The 25,381-nt window shown below is 42.3% G+C and overlaps 1 protein-coding gene across 6 annotated transcripts in view; it reads left to right on the forward strand.

Moving 5' to 3' along the window:
• Positions 1-25,381, forward strand: part of KIF1A (kinesin family member 1A) — a 280,148-nt gene that overhangs the window by 36,889 nt on the left and 217,878 nt on the right. For all 6 annotated transcript variants that reach the window (XM_069727733.1, XM_069727735.1, XM_069727736.1 and 3 more), the window contains exons 2-3: positions 19,782-19,890; positions 23,317-23,393. In XM_069727733.1, coding sequence (XP_069583834.1) covers positions 19,785-19,890; positions 23,317-23,393 — 183 coding nt within the window. In that variant the 5' untranslated portion in view covers positions 19,782-19,784. The remainder of the gene's footprint in view (positions 1-19,781; positions 19,891-23,316; positions 23,394-25,381) is intronic.

Below are 25,381 nucleotides of genomic sequence, written 5' to 3' on the forward strand. Positions count from 1 at the left end.
CTTTTTGATAATATTCTACTTTTGTGAGAAACACCTGTACAACATCAAGTAACTTTTCCCTCTGTTGTATATGACTGGTAGACATCTTGCTCTGACTTCATCCACCATCCACTGCTCATAGCTTTACTGTCCTACTGTGGCTTCATCATTAATTTATTGCTATGTTATACATGTAGATCATGTCACGCTGTGTCACCGGGCTGTATTACATCATGCCAATGTTAACCCTTACTTACTGTCTAGCTTCGCTTTCGTGGATGCCATACACACAAAATTACTTTCAATTGAATGCTCGTTCCACAAACAACTTTTTCTCAAGACTTCATGGGGAGAGGAGCATAAGCCGGGGGTCTATCAGAAAAGTGACACTCAGGAATGTTAGATCATCAGTGAATCCCATGAAAACCTCAGGTTTGGGCAGGTTCTTGTCCAGTGTGCGTGAGCACTTTAAGTCTTGAGTCATGTCCTTAAGGCTCGGCGACCATGATTTCAGGTGATTGAATGGTCTGGAACCTGCTGCAGCTAATCCATTTCTCTGATACGTAGAATGTAAAATACAGACATGTTGCAGTCAGAACACATTTATTATATCTTCGATATGAGGAGTATTAGGAGTAGCTGTATTTTTCCATTTAATATTCCATTTAATATTTTAATTGATTTTTGCAAGGGACTTCCTACCAATCCAACATAGAGGACGGTCACATTCACTTATCCATTTCTATTTTTACACTTGTCAAAAACTGATCTTTTTTCTCCCATTCTTTCGGTTCTTCATCTGTTTTTAAAAACTCATGCCTAACAATGGATCAGTAAAAAAAAAAGAAACAAAAAACGATGCAAAATATATATCTGATGGAGATGGGTCGCTTTTTTTTTTTTCATTTCCATATTTGAAATCTTTAAAAAGAATATGTCAGTATGTTTTTTCTATGTAATTTGAGAGCAGCATGATGTAGAGCTGGGACCCTGATTCCAGTGATGTGTCACTTGCTGGTCTCCATGCTGTAATTTTGAAACAATCAATGTTTTCTCTGCCACAGATAGCAGCTCTCTAACGCTGAGCCCTGCATAACCCACTGAATGGCAGCTTTCTATGTATATTGACAGAAAGCTGCTAATCAGTGGTGGGGTGGTGTTATGTAGGGATGTGGACAGACTTACCCCATTCCTGCCTCTGAAGACAACAGACGCACTATGTGAGTATCGTCGTGCAGTTTTATATGTGAAAGTAACATGTGTCTAATGTAATGTGATATAATGTGTTTTGCTTATGTGCAGTATATAAGGTGAATACATAATGTGAATATAGCATCAGGATAAGCTTAGGACACCATAGGATATAGGACCGGTTAGCCTGCAGATAGAAAATGGTTAAGGTTAGGATTAGCCCAATGGGTGGGCAATAGAGCTTAGAAGAAGAGGGGCACTTCCTGGTTAGGGGGAGTTCAGTGTCAGCCAGTGAAGTATGGAGAAAAGTTCAGGTTCAGGTGGTGGGTGGGTTACTAGGTGCCTCATGCCATGGGCCAAATGTTTGAGGCAGAGGTCGGCCAAATGGAGATCCCTGATGGACATTCCAACAGTGTCCAGAGCCTGGGGCTCGGCCAGGTACCATGGAGCTGGCCTGGTCTTCCAACATCACAAGGATGGCGGACATGGAGTTACATGAGGGGCAGGTGGCCAGTCCCAGGTGCACTGCCAGGGTGGACAACGAATCCCTGGTGCTGACGGAGTCAGCGGGCTTGGTGATAGTCCAGAATGAACATGTGGCAGAACAGAAGAGGAGTTGTGCTAAGGAGGAAGTAAGTCTGATTGATGTGCCCCATCCTACCTGTGCCCACATGATGAACTTGGACTGAAAACTGCGGCCTACAAGAGAGTGGGATGCAGCCCACACCCTACAGCACACTGGGACTGCAACGCAACCGGCGTGCCAGAGCGCAAGCAGACAGAAGCTCAGTCATGACAACAACTCTGCTGAACTTTACAGAGCAGTTGACTAGGAGGCACGAGTCACCTAGTCCTTTAGTGATAATCTCCAACACTGATTTTATTGAAACAGCAACACACAACCTATTGATATCTCACTGGAATCAGAATCTCTGCCACTAGATTATTCTCTTCTCAGATAACATAACAAAAACTCGCTGAAAGATTTCCTTAAAGGAATTGTTGGCTTTCCTGAAAATTATTATCTTTAACCTTATGTGGATTTTGCCTTGATCTGTATCACAATTGCAGGATAACAGGCAGACTTTCCCATACCTTACTATATTGCTGTCACCTACAACTTATTAGGTATTCTACTATTTACTATCCATATTTTACTGGTCTGCTAAAAATGTGACCAAAATGAGGATTTCTTCTGCTTTAGATTTTTTTTCATTGTAGATAAAAATATCACTACAAAGAAACAAGTGTGTGCACCATTAATTACTATCAGGGATGGTCTCCTAAATTGTTTGTCTGTAGACGTATGCACAATATTGTCCTTCCTGCTCACTCAGCTTACATATGGTTTATTCCAAGAGCTTCATCCTATTAATGCATTTGTATATTGTAAATTGAGTACGTACCTGTTATTACCTAACTGCTCTTCCCACACGATTTCTTAGTCTCTTGACTGCATCTCGCCTCCGCTTTGATTTGTGAGTGTCTTTGTCACACCATATCTGTAACTCATGGTCTATGGCTCGTAATGATGGCAGATCGATTTGTCGGTGCAGCTGTATCGGAAAAGCTGACAGCTTTGTGGAGCCATTTTATTTCATTGTAGAAGGTGCTGACTGATGTCTTTTGTGTGCATGACATATACAATCCCAAGATGAGCATTTATTATAAAAACATGATTCATCCGGCTTCTGCCACACGACAGTAGTCAGGTCTTGTTCTTAACAAAAGAGACTGAAAGGAGGAAATGGAAAGAATGAAGTGGATCTTCTTTATTGTTCGATAACATTGAGCTCTTGGAGGCTAGGTACATGGCAAAGATTCTGATGTTCTGGTATAGAGATATAAATATATGTCGATAAATACCCACCACTATCGCGCTAAAAAGATCCTGCTTTAGTTTTAGGGAAATGATCCTAATAAAGGAGGTATAGACAGCTTCTCTTCCTCATCTGTCCTTATCTCTGATAACCTAGTAGTGAGTTGTAGATCACAATTATATAAGACAGATTGGTTGATATTTCGTTTTTCAGATTTATCGCCAACATGTCAGACAGTAAAACGATGTATGAAAATCTGCGCTTGAGCAAAGTGGCAAATGATTGGCCATAATTGGCTGAGAAATCTCATGGACAGCAATGACAAGCAGCCAAAAATCGGTTGGTCACTGGCCATCCTGAAGAAGAGGGGTGCAGAACAGAAATCACAAGCGGTGGAATTTAAAGGGGTCGACCTAGACAGGTCATTGTTACAGAACCCCCAGCACCAAGAATATGTTATGCAGTATATATTATGTATAATAGGTTCCATGTGAAATGCATCAGTCCACAGGCTGCGACCCTGGGCAGAGAGGACACGATATCCCCCTTCTGTCCTCCCCCACCTTTGTAATTCCCACAGTAAATATCAGCAGGCTCCGGCCCCCTGCGGCTATTGTAATGTATGTCTGGCCTGCTTTTTCTATTGGCCTGCCCTGTGTATCTGTGTTATATATTCTGTGTGCTGTGAATAAAGTGTGTTCTTTTAGACTGGAAATACCTGGAGTAGCAGTCAGCTTTTATATGCTCTCACGTAATCCAGGAATTCCAGCCAGCGTCCTTCATTCAGAATCCAGCAAAAGCAGAGTGGACCTCCTGAAACACGGGGGGGGGGGGGAGGGTGCTGAAAGAGGTACAACAGCACAGTAGACCCCGTTACAGTCATCATCATCAGGTCAGTGGGGGTCCGACACCCATCACCTCCACTGATCACCCGGTTACCTGCAGCCGCCTGATTAGGGAACGTGGCTAGAAGAGCTCAGATCCTCACAAAAGTACTTTATACTCATAACAAAATGTAGTTTACGCATCCATTACAATTTATACAGCAAAATCAAGGGAACATCTCGAGAAAACGTTCATGCAGGCTAATCTAATTATCAAGACCATTCTCCCCGACCAATAGTACCATAGCAATATATGGCTGCTACTACACTTCCCGTAGTCATGGCAGATTTATTACTGAGGTGTAGTACACACTGAATGCAATTTCCAATGCAAAATTGCCTGGATCAGAATGAAACATTATTACAAGAAATATAGTTTTTACCTTATTGTTTCTGACAACATCTGTAGTCTTATTAGTGTAAGAGATAAAGCAGCCGGTCTTTGTACTGTAGGAATGATCTGTCAGTGTCAGGGCTGCACAGCGGCTTCTTAGAATTTCCTTTATATTCCATTTGCTAATCAGCAAAGGAGAGAGATATAGACGTAACTCTAATAGAAAATGGATTAAGAAGTCTACTGGCTTATCCATCATGTGGATGGCAAAGTATCAGTATATATGGTAAGAGGGTGCTACCTCAGGTGACCTTACAAGTGCTTTATTTTCTACTTATAGAAAACCTATCACTTCTCCTTGTCTGTTTTGGTAAATATCAGTGTAGTGAATTATCAGTGAAATAACAATTTTGGGGCCGTTCCCGTGTTATTCCCGATAACAATTTAGAAATAAATTGACAGCTGGGTGTTACTAGTTGAGGGCTTGTCCCTAAAGAAAATGGCGTTGTCCAATCAGTGCTGCCAGTGTCAGACCCTGCAAGTGTAAAGTGCTGCTGGGCGGTAGTCACGTCCGAGCCGCTGTCTGGTTACACTCTGTGCTGTACAGTGTGGGTGCATCACACTCACTTGTAGGCCTCAGGCCACCGCTGCGTCCAGGCCTTCGTCCTCAGGAGTCACCACACATAATTCAAGGGACACCAAGATGTTTACAACAGGCAAACATTTACTGGTGAGTTCAAGTTCATCAGGTGGTGACAGATGGGATAGGGCACAGCAATTCACGTTTTCTTCCTCCTTAGTACGACACCTTTTCTGCCCTATCACTCGTTTGTCCTGGACTACCCCCAAGCCCGTCGACTCCATCAGTCTCAAGGATTCCTTGTCCATTTCAGCAGTGCACCCGGAACCGACCTCCTGCCCCATGTGTTTTCACATCCACTGACCTTGGGATGTCAGGAGACCGGGCTGACATCCCCGTTTTGTTTTGCCCATTTTGGCACTCCTGGGCAAAACTGGTTTGAAAACGGCAAAAGATTTCTGAAGTACACACTTCGATGAATTGGGGCCTGTGGTTGTCCAGTTGGTGAATTCATTAATTCCATTCCAGTGTTTATACAGCTAATTTGTATTACAAATTGATGATGTTGGGCTGACAGCTGTAGACTCCCGGAAGACAAGCAGAGGAAATGAAGGGGCTAAAATGGGACAGGAACACTAGTTAGTAGATTTGTTGTGACTCGATTGCAAAAATTGGTTTCTGAGGCTTGACAGTAATCTGTCGCTGTAGAACCGGAACTGTGAGAACCAACCTACTGTAATCTCATTTATATGTCACATAAATGCGTTTCACTTTCACATACTGCTGTACCTGCTTTATTGTACTAAAAATGCAGCAAAACCTGATAGATGCATTTTTTTGCTGCATTTTTGCACTTACTCATTGCTTTCTACAGGTGAAAAAACGCTGCAAAAACGCTGAGGCTGCGTGTCCACGTTCAGGATGGCCGGCGGTATCGCCGGAGCGGCTTAGCCGCTCTGCGGTAAGCCCCGCCCCATTTCTGGGACGCGATGATGCCGGATGTGTTCACAGCACACATCCGGCATCATCGCTCCCCACCATAGCGCCCTGTGCTATATCTTGCGGCGACGCAGCGTCGCCGCAAGATATACGGACATGCTGCGATCTGAAAAGACGCGCAGCATGTCCGGAGTCGCAGGGCCGCCGCGTGCGTGTTACCACGCATAGTGGAGACGGGATTTCATTAAATCCCCTCCACTATGCTGTAACATCTGGACGCTGCGTGTCTGACGCTGCGTCTCTATGCAGCATCAGACACGCAGCGTTTCCTGCACGTGGAGACATACCCTGAAAGAAGTGACATTCTGCAGTTTTCAAAAACATTGCACTTTTCCAATTCAGTCAGGAAAAAATGTTTGTGCATGAGATTTCTGAAATCTCATAGCTTATGGTGGTCCTGTAAAACACAGCTTAAAATTTAAACACATATAGATTTTTTTGCTTTAGATTGTATCCCCTAAATTTATTAATGAAGACACTAAGGGTATGTGTCCACGTGCAGTAAACGCTGCGTGTTTGACGCTGCATAGGGACGCAACGTCAGACACGCAGCGTCCAGATGTTACAGCATAGTGGAGGGGATTTAATGAAATCCCGTCTCCACTATGCGTGGTAACACGCACGCGGCGGCCCTGCGACTCCGGACATGCTGCGCGTCTTTTCAGATCGCAGCATGTCCGTATATCTTGCGGCGACGCTGCGTCGCCGCAAGATATAGCACAGGGCGCTATGGTGGGGAGCGATGATGCCGGATGTGTGCTGTGAACACATCCGGCATCATCGCGTCCCAGAAAGGGGGCAGGGCTTACCGCAGAGCGGCTAAGCCTCTCCGGCGATACCGCCAGCCATCCTGAAAGTGGACACGTACCCTGATAGATATAATCTGCAATCTTAATAAGTTATCATAAAAATCATAAAGGCAACATAGGTTGCTGCAAACTTCATTCAAATATCTGCAGAGTGGAAGGTCGGAATCTAATATTTCACAGAAGATGAAAACAAGAGTTGGTGGTAAAGTTAATACCTCTTTGTAGCCGATGGAAGAACTATCCGGTGTCCAGTTCCTTGTAGAAATGGCAGAAACGTTGGGTATTCCCCAAAACACCACAGCACCGCCGCAGAAAGGAGCGACAGAAGCGTCTGCCACCGGCCGGGACAGCACTCCAGAAGAGCAACACATTCAGCTGCAACTAACCTTCACCTTGTGGGGAATACCCACCAATGTTTCTGCCATTTCTACAAGGAACTGAAAAATATTTAGAATTGATAGTCCTCAGTAGTTGATGACTTTTAATGGCTAACTGAAAAGATGGTAAGAAATTGCAAACTTTTGAGACTACACAGGTCTCTTCATCGGGCATAGACTAAAAGAAATTCTGGAGAATCACATATTCATGCACAACACAGCACAGAAAAAAAAAACAGAAAAAACATGGATAAGACAGGTGAGATGAAGCAGAATTACCATGAGTGATAAACAGTTATGTCAATAAATATTGGACCAGTTCTTAGATAAGGACTGTTTTATTGTCCTCTGATTTGGGGTCTGGTTCTGTTGTGATGACCCCACATGGTCTGAGGGGCAAATTCCTTAGTTCCTTAGTTGATGTAAAAAGACATAAATCCATGCGACACATTCATTCCTGCACTAAGAGTGTCAAAATTCATCATCAGTTTATATTCACATATTCTTCTGTCTCTTTGAGATTTGAAGCTACCTTTTAATACAAGTAATTTCATGTCCATAATTTTATGATCCGGGAGACAGAAATGTATTGCCACAGGTAGATCCATTCTTTTTTCTCTTATTGGATGTGGTGTACCTAATCATTTGTACTAAATGTCCAACTGGGGGTATGTATGTAAGGGAGACAAGGCATAAACTGAGAACAAGAATGAACTCTCATTGCCATACAATAAGAGAAAAAAGATTATTATAACAGATTAAAATTTGCATAAAAAAATCAGCAAAAATGCAACGTGTGAACATAGCCTAGGTGATTGTTTGCATTAGTTATGCAAACAGAAATAGAGGGGTTCCATTGATTGTTATGGGGTCTGTGTACCGTTTTCTGGAAGCTGGACTTTTATTCCATTGTAAAAATGCACACGTGAACAGAGATAAAGGCCTCAATACACATTAAGGCCCCTTCACATTAAGCGACGCTGCAGCGATACCGACAACGATCCGGATCGCTGCAGCGTCGCTGTTTGATCGCTGGAGAGCTGTCACACAGACAGCTCTCCAGCGACCAACGATGCCGGTAACCAGGGTAAACATCGGGTAACTAAGCGCAGGGCCGCGCTTAGTAACCCGATGTTTACCCTGGTTACCATCCTAAAAGTAAAAAAAACAAACACTACATACTTACCTACCGCTGTCTGTCCCCGGCGCTCAGCTTCTCTGCACTCCTCCTGTACTGGCTGTGAGCACAGCGGCCGGAAAGCAGAGCGGTGACGTCACCGCTCTGCTTTCCGGCTGACCGACGCTCACAGCCAGTACAGGAGGAGTGCAGAGCAGAGCGCCGGGGACAGACAGCGGTAGGTAAGTATGTAGTGTTTGTTTTTTTTACTTTTAGGATGGTAACCAGGGTAAACATCGGGTTACTAAGCGCGGCCCTGCGCTTAGTTACCCGATGTTTACCCTGGTTACCAGTGAAGACATCGCTGGATCGGTGTCACACACGCCGATCCAGCGATGTCAGCAGGGAGTCCAGCGACGAAATAAAGTTCTGGACTTTCCTCAGCGACCAACGATCTCCCAGCAGGGGCCTGATCGTTGGTCGCTGTCACACATAGCGATTTCTTTAACGATATCGTTGCAACGTCACCAAAAGCAACGATATCGTTATGTGTGAAGGTACCTTTAGGCTAACGTAGTTCAAACCCGCTGATATCGGCAGGTTCGACAGATAGCCTACTGTGTATGGGGACACCCAACAAATAATTGTCGGGGGAGGTAAGATGCCTCCAAAGATGTCTGAGAGAAAAGACGGAAATAACTGCTGGACGAATGATCAGCTGAAACATCATTCATCTAAACCAGGGTTGGGCAATTATTTTTCCAGGGGGGCCACATGAGAGACCATAACTGTTGAGGAGGGCCGAACCAATATGCTGAAATTAATTTAGCTCAATATTAATAATGTTAACATATTAATTATAATTTTAGATTAATATTAATTGTATCATTTAATAATGAACAGAATTAAGTATGCTGACACCCTCCTATATACTGTATGATCCCGCACATAGCTCCCTGTATACAATATGAGCCTTCACATAGCCCCCTGTATACAGTATGAGCCCCCATATAGCCCCTTAAATACAGTATGAGCCCCACATAGCCCCCTTTATACAGTATGAGCCCCCATATAGCCCCCTGTATACAGTATGAGCCCCACATAGCCCCCTGTAAACAGTATGAGCCCCACATAGCCCCCTGTATACAGTATGAGCCCCCATATAGCCCCCTGTATACAGTATGAGCCCCACATAGCCCCCTGTATACAGTATGAGCCCCACATAGCCTCCTATATACAGTATGAGCCCCCGCGTAGCCCTCCTATATACAGACACACATCCCACACATTAAAAATGAAAACAGCACATACCCATCTTGCCCCTATTCCTCTGGCGCTCTGCTAAACTCTTTGGTGTGTACACTAATGCTCCGCACAGCAGACGCAAATCGATGTAGTGATGTCATCATGTCTGCTGTCTCAGTCATTATATTCACCGCTATTAGCATCCTGAGGATGCAGATAGTGGTGACATCAGGACATCGGGTGGGGAAAGGCAGTTGCATGGTGTGGCCCATGGGCAACTGTTTTCGGCCCTCCGGCTGTCTCGGTGCGCGGGCCAGACTGGGACAAACATAGGGCATGACGTGGCCTGTGAGCCACACTTTACCCAGGTCTGGTCTAAAGTGTATGGGGGGCTTTAGACAGCCTTATGACATAAGTAACATAATTATGGAGGAGAGGAACACAGCATGGCAATCTGTCTTCAGTCAGGAATTTACAGCATCCAAATATCATTCCCATTTCCTGTATACTTTACTTAATTGTGTGATATTATTTCGGATCTTGCCCGTGATCCTGCATTTGTAGAATGCATCAGTCTGAACCTTAATGCATAGTGAAAGGCTTGAAGACATGATGGGAAAGCAAAGTCATTTTCTTTTTCCCTGCATCGCCTGGAATATTGCCCATTCCTGTTCTGAATGGATGATATTACTTGCAGAACGGCCTAGTCAGCCATGCTGCGTGGAAGAATGGAGGCCGAGAGGTGGACGAGGAAGGTTACTGTTGCCTAGCAACTGAGCTTTATGTTAATGAGCAGAATAATGAAATTTCCACATAAAGCGTCTGATCACCATCTACAATATGCCCATCTCCAAACTGTGACAATGGCCGTCCTCTGCTCATATTTTCTTCTTAACAACAACATTAGTTTTCTAATGGGAATGCCACGATGTCTGTGTGTCCTGGATATAACACAACATAATGGTTATATCTGCAATACATGAACAAAATATTGTCACAGGGCTCGCAAAAAGTGGTAGACATTAGTGGGATACAGTATGTCTGACAAAATGATGCCATTACTAAAACTCTGCGTCATCTTTGAATCTTCTAGAGGAGCCTCCATCTTTGCATTGATAATATGTTAGTTCCTTGTTTGGGCTTGGGGTAACCAATGATATCAGATGATGACTGTATAAAAACTCACCATGTTTGTGTTTTGTTATGGGGAATAGAAGTTTAAGGGGTGGTCTAGTGAAAAGATAGGTGAAAAATTTCTGACTGGTAGGGTCTGACCTCTGGGAAGCTAATGGAGGTCAAAAGCACTATTAGGTGGGTGTCCAGAATAAAATGACCATTCCATTTCGTGTTACCATAATGTTCTACATTCTAGAATGATAAAAATTAATTCATTTCGCTGCAGACATTTTCTAGAAAGAAATTTTAATTTGTAGAGACCATAAATTCATTTATAAAGTACATGTGTTTTCAGAAGCACACCACTCCTCAACTCTTGACCTCCTTGTTGCTGATGGGCAGGCTCCGATGAGTGGTCATCAACATTGCATCCAGCTTCTGACCTGAATGTGCTAGTGTGACTGAAAGTGGGCTTGGTATAAACTCTGCACTATTATTGTAGTGTGGCGCGGGGTGGTACCTGTGGGCAAGGTACTCGTGTTCATGCCGCGGCACGCTGCATGAAAATAGAGGTCCTGGCTGGGTGTATGGACTTTAACTACAGGAGCGCTTGGCCCTTGCAGGCCGCATGGTGCCAGTGACTTAGGATGACCAGGACCAGATGTTAAACAAAAATGGGAGTGACCAGAGGCAAAATACTATTAATAAACATCTGGGCAATACTGTACACAATATTAATCAAAATAAGAAATTATTAGAAATATGCCCAGGAATAATAATTGCCGTGGACCTGTAGAAAGACCGGTTGTCAAAAACATGCCATAGAAAATGGGAGGGAGGGAAAAAACCCAAACGACAACCATAGGTCTAATAAAACTTGCTTTATTGTGGGGGAGCGACAACAGTGAACGATCACCCAATTAAAAAATAGGGCACTAGGAACCCTGCATGCCAGAATTTACATAAAGCACTCAATATTATATACAACTTATAGGAGGTAATAGATGTATCCAACAGGTTATATAAAAAAAAATACATACTTAGGTCATATAATGGGCCGTGCCATACCAATTTATAATATAACCTATAACCATGATGGAAGAGAGATAACATATATACATAACCGTGAAGTGCAAACAGGTGCAGGCAAGTAGAGGGTCCCGCGGTGCCAGCCCCAACGCGCGTTTCTGAACACCTTCGTCAGGGGGCGCCAGACCAGATGTTATAGAGTTCAATGAAAGAGACCACCACAAAAAAATAGACTGTATTTTACTAAACCATAAGGTGGGGACGAGTATGGGGAGAAGTGGTTAGCGAATACAAATCTTCATGAATGTTTCTCTTAACCCACAAAATATCTTTATACAGCTTCTTTCTTTACTTCCTAAACTCACACAATTCTTCCTCAATTATAGCCTCTGCCTTCACCACAACCCAGCACAGTGCATTGGGGGCTTCCCTTGTCCCTAATAAGAACACTACAGTTCAGTAAGCGAGAGTCCTGTACTTCAGCGTCCATTTTCCTCTTAGGAGAGCTACTTTGCTAATAAGGCCCTTTCGTAGCTTTTCTGCTTGTCAACGCCTTGGAACTACCGCCCGGGGCACTCTTTCATCTCTGGTTTTCTGCTCTGATACATCACATTACCATTACCTCTTTGGCTTGCGAACTTGAGACCATCCCGCAAGGTCTCCTGCCTCGGATCCTGTATCCGGTAAATCACTCACTCCGACTATCGCTGTCCCTCGTCTTTAGGCCATGTGCACACGTACAGTATTTTTCGCGGTTTTTTCACATTTTTTCGCTATAAAAACGTGATAAAAACGCAAAAAAAAAAACGCTTCCATATGCCTCCTACTATTTACAATGTATTCCGCATTTCTTGTGCAAATGTTGCTTTTTTTTCCGCGAAAAAATCACATCACGGAAACAAAAGCAACATGTTCATTAAATATGCGGAATTGCGGGGATTCCGCACACCTAGGAGTGCATTGATCTGCTTACTTTCCGCATGGGGCTGTGCACACCATGCGGGAAGTAAGCAGATTATGTGCGGTTGGTACCCAGGTTGGAGGAAAGGAAACTTTCCTCCACGGACTGGGCACCATATAATTGGTTAAAAAAAAGAATTAAAATAAAAAATAGTCATATACTCACCCTCGATGTCTTCCCACCTCTCTGCGCTGCATGCTGCCGCTTCTGTTCCTATAGATGGTCTGTGTGAAGGACCTGCAATGATGTCGCGGTCCTGTGATTGGTCATGTGACCGCTCACGTGACCGTGACGTCATCGAAGGTCCTTCACACACACACACCATCTAAAGGAACGAACGCCGCTGAGGAGATCTGCTGTCTGCGGGTGAGTATAACCTTTTTTTTATTTTATTTTATTATTTTTAAACATTCTATCTTTTACTATAGATGCTGCATAGGCAGCATCTATAGTAAAAAGTTGGTCACACTTGTCAAACACTATGTTTGACAAGTGTGACCAACCTGTCAGTAAGTTTTCCAAGCGATGCTACAGATCGCTTGGAAAACTTTAGCATTCTGCAAGCTAATTACGCTTGCAAAATGCTAAGAAAACCGCAAAAAAAAGGGGAAAAAACGCAAAAAAAAAAAAGCGGATTTCTTGCAGAAAATTTCCGGTTTTCTTCAGGAAATTTCTGCAAGAAATCCTGACGTGTGCACATACCCTTACTCTTGATCTCGCTATCTGTTGCTTCAGTCTCTACCTACCTCAAGGACACCCACTTCATGCAGCTCTGCTTGCTAGTCAGACCATATGACTGCCTCTTCTGCATGCTGGGCCCTTTCTGACCTCTGACTGGAAACTGTCTCTGTCCCTTCATCCCTCCCCCCACACACACTCTGGGCTGGTCCCAACTGTTAACCCTAACCATCCTTATTAACTCCCTGCTGCTGAGCAAAACACAGCCTATCACTAATAGCACACATTATTGAGCATGTCGCACATCTCATTGCATTACATAAATACACATATATTCAAGGGGGAGAGAGGGCAAAACTTCCATCTTCTTACATTATCACTACATTTAAATATAGATATGACTGTGTCTGTAATGTTGGTGGGTGTGGACCCTCTATGCCACCGGCCGGGCTTACTCTGGAGGGGCATGACTAAGTGGCTACCTGGTCTTCACTAGTGTCTCTGATGGTGAGGATAGGCTTGGGTCACAGGATACCCACCAGGTACCACTCCAGAGCAGTCCAAGGGATGACAGCCGGTGACCCACGGGGTCAGAGCAGGTATACAGAGGTACAGGAGGGGCAAGACAGAAATGTAGTCAGATGGTCCGGGGTCGGGGCACGTATCACAGCTTCAGGATACCTAGCCAAGGTCCGGAGCGGAGAGATAAGGCAGGACTAGAAGACAAGCCGGGTCAATAGCAGGAGGGAAAAACAACAAAACACCTTGACTGGGAGCTAGATGCTAACAGCAAACTGGAACCTAAGCTCAGGTAAAGTTGTGGAGAGTGGCACTGCCTAATATAGCACCTGTTAGTTGGTGATTGGTTGGGGAATCCAAACCCCGCAAGATACAGCAGGGTTAAATTGCTGCAGGATATTTCCATGCCCCCCTGTAGCCATGTGGAGGCATTAGGCATGTGCTGCATGAAGAGTCTGTGTGGCGGCCTGTCATGAGGATAAGCAAATTAGCAAACGCAGTGAATAGCACAGAGTCGGGAATGCGCGCTTATTACCGCCGTGACAGTACGCTCCTTTATGCTTCCCCCTTTTTCGAACAGACCGTCAGAGACAACACTCAAGTATGGCAGGGGTGCAGGTGTTTTTAGCAGAAGACACGAGTTTCAGGCAGGGACAGAGGAAATACCCAGCCACGGGAAGAGGAAAGGACCGAAGGCACAGAAGGAGGAATCTTGGGCACGATCTTAGCAATGCAGTTGGTAGCACAATACGATCCCCACTGATGCACGTGGCCGATGGACACAACCATGGGAGGCCTAGAAAAACTGTGTCTACTGACTTAGCATGTAGAAAGAAAGACATTTTTTCAGTATGCTCAGTTCCTATCTACAGGGTGACTGGCAGTGTGATATAACAAATACGTTCTGCCAGAAATATTGCTTCAATGGAGGCAATAGACAGGGGGTGATCCAGCTGTTGTGTAGGGAGCTGAAGTCAACGGACAAGAATCAGAAGGATCAAGTTGCCAGAATCCAAATGTGCAGCCGCAGAGAGGGATCTGTTCTGTCAAGACAGGGTAGCTTCGGTCACCAGTTTGGGAGCAATTTCTCTTAACTAGGGTCAACTCTCCGACCAACCCTAGATGTGGGGGTTCTCTGGGCTTCATTGGGCACTGACAAACATAATGGCCCTTGCCACCACAGTACATGCACACATTGTCACGATACCTCCATTGTTGCTCTTGTACAGAGAATTTGGCTTGCTCTACCTGCATCGGCTCCATAGCAGGAGGTGGAGCAGGAACCGACCTGGAAGGTTCACTGAAAAGAGAAGTTCATTTGAGTTGTGTCTGCAGTTCTTGGAGCATAGAAATTCTTCTTTGATAAATCCTGAAACTGCCAGTTATGTACCTGATAGTTAATTTTGATATGCCCAATCATAGACATAAATGGTTAAAATAACATTTAGTCTTGTGCATAATTAGGCGGCATCTTTCATTAGCATTTACAGCGGCCTTCAGTTTTCTTGATTAGGTGTTCCTGTGCATGTGTATTCTAATATTAATAACATATAGTATAATAGGTCAGCTAAATCTCTAGTGCAGAATCTGAATTCACTCAGTATGGAGCCAGCCCATGAATATTCACAGCACACTAGCAATGCATCTGGGACAAAGACAACTTTCAGGGTTATTTTACTCAATAAAATATTTTTAGACTTTATCAGGGCAGCTTAGGTACACTAACTTATTTGGGGTTTACAAATGTCAGATCCACTTCTGCCATTATTTAATAGGGTGCTACAATGAATAACAACATAAGAATGCATAGAACTTTGGTCACCAGGTCAAAAGTGACTAGTTTTTGCTTTTATTTTATTCTTGCTGCTCCCCTGAAAATTCTGTTTTTGGGGGGGTTTTTTTGCATTTTTTTAAAAATCCACCATAGTGATATGGACTTTTTTATTTATTGCTAATTCTTATGGTCTACTCTTTACCAAAGAGGCGTTGCTCACTTGCTAATAATGCAGAGCAGCCTAAATCTACACCCCCGGAGAATCCTGTGATCCATTTTTCCTGAAAGTTTTTGCCGTGAAAATTTCAGCATTTTACTGTCCCAGCAAAGTGAATGAGAATTCTGAAGTCTTATGCACACGTTGTTTATTTTTTCTTTGCAGATTTGAAGCAGTTTCAGACCTGCAGCATGTCTATTCTTTCAGCATTTTTGAAACATTTTTCACCCATTCTAATGAATGTGAAAAAAAAAAATGCTTAAAAAAAGTACCAAAAACGTAAAACAAAAAAGCACTTTTTTGTTCAGCATTTTTCTGGGAGGAGACATGTTGTTGATTCAGAAATGTCTACTGCAAATTAACGTGTGCACATACCCTAAGGTTGTAGAAGAAGCCTTTGTTGGCCAAAGTAACTGAAATTTTTTGTGTTCTTCTGGAATTACATTAGAGCTATAGTTTCCCTATAGATGGACTGTTCTTTAACATTACAGAACAATGGCACCTTTAGGTACTTGTACGCACTTGTTCCTCCATAATGTAGTAATCTACAGGAGCTTGTTCTAGTTAGTCGTTTTTACACTTTCTAATCAGTTCAGTTCCATCCAGTGATAATTCTTCTTGCTTCAACGTCTGTTATGTGGCAGGAATGACAAATCATTAGGCTTGAGAAATGAATATATCTTAAATAAACTGTGAATAAGGAATATCTCAGGATCATTAACTCTGCAATACTAATTATTATGAGAACGCACAACACTTTAGGAGCTCATGATATAAATCCAGCTGTAGCTGCTCCACAGGTTGGGGGTCCAACGTAGAAATCAATTGTAGGAGATGCGGGTGTGCTGCGTTGCTGGTCAGTATGAATTAAGGATGCTTTTACACTGCGTTTTGACACCTGTTTGTTGATCCTGTCAGGACATAAGTCCAAAGGCCCTGAAAATTGGGATTCTGGCATATACGCCGATAGGGTCATAAACTATAATGGGTCAGACAGAGTGAATATGCGCTCTGTCGTGCATAATTTTCGAGCTTGTACGCCTACTGGAGGCGGACACTCAGATGTAGTAAACTGCCTCTGGGTGTCCATCTGCTCCAGGCATACAAGCCCTAAAATGATGCATGACAAAGCACACATTCACTCTGTCGGCACCATTATAATCTATGGCCCCATAGGCGTATACGCCAGAATCCTGTCTTCAGGGGGGTCTGAAGTAAGCGTGGATCGGGCCAATGAATGGGTGGCAAAACGTAGTGTGAAAGCACCCTAAGAAACATCCAGAGTCCAGGGTACAGTGAGATGATTGCGGTTTTCTTCTCAACACGTTTCGAAGTTTTGAAGTATCTATAACTTCTTCATCAGGAGAAACCACAAAGCTACACAAATCAAGCGTTCATTTCGGAGTAGTCTGTCCAGTAGTGGTCTTCATGGAAGAATAGTGGCCAAAAACCAAACTTAAGATGAAGACAAACCCAAATGATTCAATTATGCAGAAAAACATCAGAACTTGGGTGCTGAAAAATAGCAGAAGGTTCTCTGGACTGATGAGTCAAAATGTGAAATATTGGCTGCCATAGAAGGCAATTTGTTTGCCAAAGGACTGGAGAGTGGTACAGTAACCAGTGTCTGCAGGTGGCAGTGAAGCATGGTGGATGTTCCCTGCAAGTTTGGAGCTGTATTTCAGCAAGTGGAGTTGGAGATTTGGTCAGGAGTAATGGTGTCCTCAATTCGGAGAAATACAGATACTTATCCATCGTGTAATACAATCAGAGAGGCGTCTGCAGCAGGACAACAACTCTAAAACACACGCCCAATGTCATTAGGAACTGTCTTCAGCATGAAAAAGAACAAGGAGTCCTGGAAGTTATTGTATGACCTCTATAGAGGCATGATCTCACATCGAGTCTGTCTTGGATTATGTGAAGACAAAGAAGTATTTGCACAAGCCTACATCCATGGATGATCGTGTTTAGTTCTCCAAGATGTTTGGAACAACCTCTCTGCCGAATTAGGTCAAAAACTGTGTGTAGGTGTACCTGGAGGAATTCATGCTTTGAAGCTGTATTGAAGACAAATATTGATTTGATTTCGCTTTTTCTTTTCATTCACTTTGCATTTTGTTACTTGATAAAAATAAACTACTAACATTTCATTCTTAAATTGTAGAAATCTTTCCACACTTGCCTAAAACTTCTGCACTGTACATAGTGATTGTAAACTGATTCAAGTTCTAAAAAAGCCTTGATCTAGCTGTGTTCTTAAAAAATGGAAACAGCTTGCTAGTTGCCACTGGCTCTGGTCCGTAGAGGTCTCACCCCAGAGACCTGGGGATGGTTGGCAAGCAGTTAATATTATCTCAACAGTTTCACACACCTTAGGATACTTTGCAACATGATCTATGTAAAGTGTCTGGTCCAGCACCTTCCTTACAGGGTTACATGATTCACCTTCAATCTTTCACAAACTGGCAGTAGTTTCCTAGAGGGTTAGCAAAATAGTTTGTTAGGTTCCCTTTAATTTATACCCCTATTACCTTGAAAATGCAGTCTAGTCTGCAGGCACCATCCCTTCCTGATATATATGTCCCCATTTATGGTATATATGTCCCCCATCCTGGTCCCCTTCCTGGTCCTGGTATATACAGTGGGGAAAATAAGTATTTGATACACTACTGTCGATTTTGCAGGTTTTTCCACCTACAAAGAATGGACCACTTTCTATCTATCTATCTATCTATCTATCTATCTATCTATCTATCTATCTATCTATCTATCTATCTATCTATCTATCTATCTATATCTTTGCACATCTTTAACACCTAAAAATCTGTAATGTCTATTCTGCATTGTATTCTGGTACCTGTCACACGGACGGCACACGGATGTCACACACATACACATGGATGGCACACGGATGGTACACACGTACATACGGACTGCCAACAGAAAGCCACACAGAGTCACGTGTACGTTTTTTTAAGCGGACGTGTGAAGGGGCCTAGCATAGCATCTCATCAGTAATCTGATCTGGCAGAGAAAAAAACAAACTTCTCTGATAAGACATATTTCATAGTTGCTTATTTTCCTGTGTATTGTTGATTTAAGAAATAAAAATGAAAATGATAGTTACACTTTAAGACCAGGAGACATATGAAAAATTGTCAGATTTTCATCCAAAAAACTCAGACAAATTTCATCTATATTGTCATCCATATTACTATATGTGTAGCATCCATGAATTGTTTATTCCATCCATCTGATTTCATACATCAATATTTTAAAACGTACAAGATCAAATACAGTTTCCTAGGTTAATAATGTCAATGTATCAGCAAAAAATTGGATGCGATATGAATGTTCCGCATGGGTTCGATTTTTTTTTTTCTTTTTTTTGCGCACCCATAAAATTGAATGGGTGTGTCTGATCCGAGAGTCAGAAGAGAATATTGCACGATGTGATTTTTTCACACACACGTGATCCGTGTGAAAAGACGATAGTCTGAGCAGCCCTATTGATTAATATTGGTCAGCGTGATGTCTGATTTTGACTCGGACAGCACATGTCATTATTATTTGTTTGTTTGAACAAGCCCTTAGACAAACACTGTCGATATGCGGCACTGGGAACCATGAAGGGTTCATTTCATTTCTTTGAAATATTTTTTTCTTTTTAAATTCATCATAGTTGGAGCTGTGAATTCGCTTAAGAGTAATAGTTACCATTTTTGAGGGGAAACTTTACTGGTGACATGGCATAATACATGTCTTCCATTGTAAATTACAGAAGAAAACTGTGAGATGTGCTGGTTAGATGTGGAGAATATCACGTTACTAATAATATCAGCTTCATATTCCGTTTTTTTTTTTAAATGGAAATGCCTGGCTATGTCTTCTATCTTCGCACTCTTTTGCTTCTTTGTTGGCTTCACATAAGACATAAATAATTGATAAGGTGAGCTTCCATCTGCTTGTCTGTAACAATGTGAGCTCCTCACACTTACGGAAGACGTCAAAATCGCAAAGCATTGTTCAAATGTACAGGCAAACAAGGGACTTATGTTTTCCATATCTATGTCTGGATATCACATACAGTTGGTCCACAGTTTGATGTAACATAGGAATCAAGATCAAGCTGTTTTTTTTATTTTGCAGGAGATGGCGGGAGCATCCGTGAAGGTCGCAGTCAGAGTGCGGCCATTCAACTCACGTGAAATTGGAAAAGATTCAAAATGCATCATCCAGATGTCTGGAAACATAACCAGTAAGTATCTCGTGTACTGCTGTTCTCACTAGGAGGTAGATGAAAAATTATTTTACTCATTTTGAAATTTCTGGAATTTTTTTTCCACTGATGCAAATTTTATACAAGAACAGAGGTATGAAGAACCGTAGTGGACACGTTTCTTAAAACATTTAACATTCTGAAGCTTGTAAGCATTTATGCTTCCAGTATATGCTATACAAAAGACAGGTGTATGTTAAGTGTGGCCAGGAAAATAATGAGGAATTAGGCATAATCTGAAAAAAAAAAACATTTTCAACATCTTAGCCCCCTTTACATCACATTGAGGAGATCTACTCTCCCATACATCTTTTATCATTGAAATGAAGATCCAATCTTAGCATAAAGGAGACTAGGCATTTTTCTTAATAAGAAAAGCTGATCTTTTTGACATGATGCAATGCACTAAGGTGTCACAATAAATTTTTTTTTGATAAATTGGAAGATTTTGGATGCTGCCCCCTTTCTTGTTATGGCTGGCTGTACACATTAGATACACTTCTCAACATTAAAATTGGAACACCAGAAGGAAAAGTCTTGGGAGTTTTGGAGATCACAGGATGGATAGACATGTTAATGATATACAAATCATAAAAAAAATAAAAACATCTCAATTTGTTAGAATTAGAATTAAGTATGAGCACTTGCACGCCTTGGTATGATATCAATGAGGTTTATTAATGCCACTCTAAATGCATTTGCAGATTCATATCATCAATATCCACTGCTGGCAGCTCTTTTTGCAAATTGCAAGTCACTAAAACTTTGCCTTAAACTTGCCTTTTTGACTGTAAAATGCATACTTTAAAACAAAGGAAAAATTAATCCATGTATGTGTAGTGCCACCTCTTGCTTACTACAACCTACAGGGGGTTATAATGATATACAGGAAATGAAGAGAAGAAACAACGTGATGGAATGGAAAAGTCAGTGGATAAGTAAAGAGCAGATCCTAATCCATAGTGGGGGTTTTTTCTGTTCCCAAATTGCTGGTAATAGAATAAATGAAGCTTAGTAATTTTGCTAATAAAGGATAATAATAACACTAAATCAAGTCCATGAATGTTCAACCATTCATTATGCTGTATCATATAGAATCTATTTCTACAGTGTAATATGGCCTTATTATCTGTTATTATTTCTAAACTGGCAGCTCGGAACTTGTCAAATCATGTCAATGCCATCTTCTAGTAACTTTATAACCCACTGGTTTATCATCCATTTGTAGTAACTTATGCTGCTGCACCCTGATGGTTGGTGATGTTGTCTTTTTCTGAATTGACCCTTCTTTTCCCTGTGCCTCTTGGCTCGTTCTTTTGACCCTAATCCATTGTTTTCTGTGGTCTCTCTGGGATTTGGCATGGGTCGGGTCATGCTGACGGAGCACTGTTGTCCTGACAGAACAAAGGGAGTCTCTGTGCCCACATAATCCCCTTGTGTTGAGCAGAGGAGGCGAGCGGAGGGCACTCACCATCAGCTGGTACATGAACACAGAATGGAAATCTGGTCACTACTAACTGATAAGTTCAGGGAAAGAACACGTTTAGGAATTGGATGGCAGCAGGTTAATAAATTAGAAAGGAGTCAAAGGCATAAGCCTATATATAAAGTGATACGGTATTTTCTTTACCTATGTGCCACAGTATTAATAATATCTTTACCTCAGAGATGAATCTGTAAGGCGCTAATCCAACAGGTCCCATAGATGCAGTTACAGAAACAAGATGGCTACTCATAAGCCACTTTTACTGTGTGAAACATATTGTACATGAAAAATAAAGCCATTTGTTTTTTCATGACAGAATATTGAGCTGTTAAGTCCTTGTTATCTATTGTCCATGAAGTAGAGAACGATTACATGATTTTAATTTACTGCAATGAATGAAAACCCTTGGGTTATGTTAGCCTTTGACACATGGCAGTGGCTCCATCAGGGCTACAGTCTGATGCCATGAAAATTGTCTGATTTAAGAGCAATCCTTGAAGGGACCTTTTACTTTTTTAATGCAGTTGTCGACTGTACTTTTGTGTCCAGTCCACCATAAGAAGGCCGACAGTGCCAACATTGAGGTTACTACTAGTATAGAAAGGTAGGAGACAAAAAAAGCGCAAATAGGGTCTTATCCCCAGGATTGTTTCCAATCAATTATGAGAGAACTGCTCACCTGGTGGTACAAAGTAAAAGCGCGTAGTTGTCAGCTGCTGCAGATCCACAGGTCGGCGCTGCGACCTCTCAAAACCGCTATAATAGATGAATGTGGATAAAATCCACGCTGCTACGACAAATGATGGATCCAGATATAGTTATAAGATGTTCGGGTGGTTTATTCAACGCGTTTCGAAGCTCATGGCTTCTTCTTCAGGAAGTTTCCACAGAAAGATACCCATATCTTTCTGTGGAAACTTCCTGAAGAAGAAGCCATGAGCTTCGAAACGCGTTGAATAAACCACCCGAACATCTTATAACTATATCTGGATCCATCATTTGTCGTAGCAGCGTGGATTTTATCCACATTCATCTATTATAACATTGAGGTTAGACAGATCACAATGTGACTCTGCCTCATTAAAGTTATCAGCCCAGCCGCGGGTTGAGCCTGAATAATGCAGAATGAATTAACTGAGGATCTGTCAGTGAGCTTCTTCTGATAGGAGTTTGGAACTCTTTAATCTTTCAATGGATTCCCCAGCTGATTTATTATTACATCAAAGTTCAGTTCAACTGACAAAATGAAAGTGGCAGATAAAAGGGTTAGACTCATTCCGTGGAAATTGGGGCAAGAGAGGACCACAATGCACTGACTGTGGCTCTCCTGACCTGACCATGTCAGCCTCATAGAAATTCATGAAGCTAGCCTGTTTGGGCCAGGAGAGTCTCGGCCAGTCTGTGTATTGGTGGCTCGTGCTCTGATTGATTTACATGACAAACTTACATCAGAATTATCTCAATGTTCAGGGTAATAAAAAGTCTATAAAAGACAAATGATGCAACATTTTTAATGTAATTCAATTGCTAAAAATTATACATGCATAAGAGACTGGACCTTGTTGGGACAAAGCAGAAAACATTTCCAAAGTGTCTTGTCTTTCCTGGACATCTGTCATCAGGGGATGCTCAGGCTGCCCCCATTCACTTTTGGATTGATAGGTTTGCATAGCAGTCAATTGGTGACAAGATGGAAACTGGTGATCAATTGCATCTCTTTTTAATTTGATTTTCATAGATTTAGTAGAGCAGGCAGTTGATAAATTACAATTTCCTCTCCAGGGCAGACATTGTGGACACAACTGTTCTTTATAAATCACTTATGCCTTGGATGGTCACTTGGTTGAATACTGTTATTGTGTATGTCTCAATTTTTACTAACAATTTCTTGATAATGTTCTTTACCATCTTCTTTACAGCAATACTCAACCCCAAGCAGCCAAAAGAAACTCCGAAAAGCTTCAGTTTTGACTATTCCTACTGGTCCCATACTTCAGTAAGTGGCAAAAGAATTGCACACATACAGAATATTGCTCACTAGTAAAGCCAGTGACAGGCAACACAAAGGACAGGGATGGTAGTAGCATACGATGGATACTAAAGTGAAGTGTTACCTACCTTATGCTGTCTTTATACAATTAGTTAGCTATCAGCTGAATACTTGTTAAAGGCACTATCCAGGATTATACAGGCAGGTAGTTGCTGGCTTCCCCCCTGTTCTGCCCAGTGCAGATCTCTGCCAGCACAGAGCAGTTACTGACCGCTCCTGACTGCAATTCTGCTGCTTCTGGTAACGTCACTTAGACAAGAGTAGCGCCTTCTCTTCTGTGGTGCTCTGTTGATGGGGCGACAGCTGTCTCTTCACTGCACAAATGTGGGAAGCCGGATGTCAATCAGTATGAAGTCAGCAGTCAAGCCCCATCACCAAAGCAGACCGGAAGAGAAGTCGCTGCTCTGTTGACATGGAACAGCTGAATCGGCGGCAAGAGCGGTCAGTGTCTGCTCTGAGCCGGCGCTAAGTAGAACAGGCAGGTAGTAAGTGACACATTGCCGGAATCAGGGTCTCTGGCTTTACATTATGACAATCTAAGATTAGGTGGAAATAAACCTGGTGATAGAGTCCCTTTAAGTCAAAGTAGGAACATAGGCATGATATTTTTGGCAGAGCCATCCAATTTTTGTTGATTGTGGCATGTAGAAATTAGATTGATATTAAATGGCACTAAGCTTGTCCAAACCTGTCATGAAGTATCTCTAGATTAATAGTCAGGTCAGGTGTGTTCTATAGCTATCATTAATATATAACTAGGGACTTTGCATTGATGTAGAATTGTAGTTCTAATGCTGACTCATGCAGGGAAAAGAGACATCCTTTTTCTACATAGAGCTTAGAAGAATTCAGCTAGTCAGTTTTTAATCACATGATGTCATAGACCTAATGGAAAAAGAAGAATAATCTGGGTAGAAAGGAAAAATGAGCAATTGTAAGTACAAAGTGCCATATAATATAATGATTGCAATATATTAAGAGGATAAAGAATTTGATGGGAGTAGGAGTGCTTTCTTAATTGGTCAGAGATTTATTTACAAGGTAATCAACTATAGGTGGTAGGAGAGAAACTAGACCTTTTTGACATATATATAATTTGTGAATATATAGAAATCAAATGCCTATACAAGGATTTAACTCCCAGAAATGAAAAAAAAAGCCCTCGGTGCAATTGTATACTGCAGCACACCTAAATCTATATGCTAAATATAAATGCTGTTGGAAATTTTCTTATGGCTCAGAGTGACTGTACATCAAGTAATGTGGCATTTTTACTACATATTGATGGCTTATTCTCAGGGTAGGTCATCAGTATCAGATCAAAGCGCCGCCTCGGCCAGATGTACTTAATTGTGGATCGTAACTACCCAGGTGACTACTATTGGTTGCGTCCCGGCCTGCACATCTTCCTCTATTCAACTGAGCCCAGAACAGCTGACTGGCGAGGGTTCTGGCTACCACACCTTCATGAATCTGATATCGATGACCTCCTATAAATAGGCCATCAATGTAAAGTACCGAAAAACCTCTTTAAGGCAGAAGGTGACAGGATTTTTTTTATTATGTTGAGAAAGTGTCCCTATTCTAATAACCCGTAACCCCCCATCCACTCACTGGTGGTCCCATCATGCATTGCTCTTGCCACTGTCCCATGATTTTCTCTCCTTGAACTAAAAGCTCTCTCTCTGTTATGCCTGTATGCAGTATGCAGACAGGACAGGCGCAGAGGGATAATGACCGCCCCTCTCTTCCTGTAATCCATCTCTGCGGCTCTGCTGCTACAGGTGGATTACACTTGACAACAGTCAGAAGGGACACAGTTGGTGGGCTGCACTTTGGCGTGATTCTTCAGTCTGATAACATCATTTTGGGTGGGTATACTACTTTGCTATGTCTGTTTAAACAGCAGTGACCACTAAAAAGAGATGGAGAGG

The sequence above is a fragment of the Ranitomeya imitator genome, chromosome 5, assembly GCF_032444005.1.
Source record: "Ranitomeya imitator isolate aRanImi1 chromosome 5, aRanImi1.pri, whole genome shotgun sequence".
Lineage (NCBI taxonomy): Eukaryota > Metazoa > Chordata > Amphibia > Anura > Dendrobatidae > Ranitomeya > Ranitomeya imitator.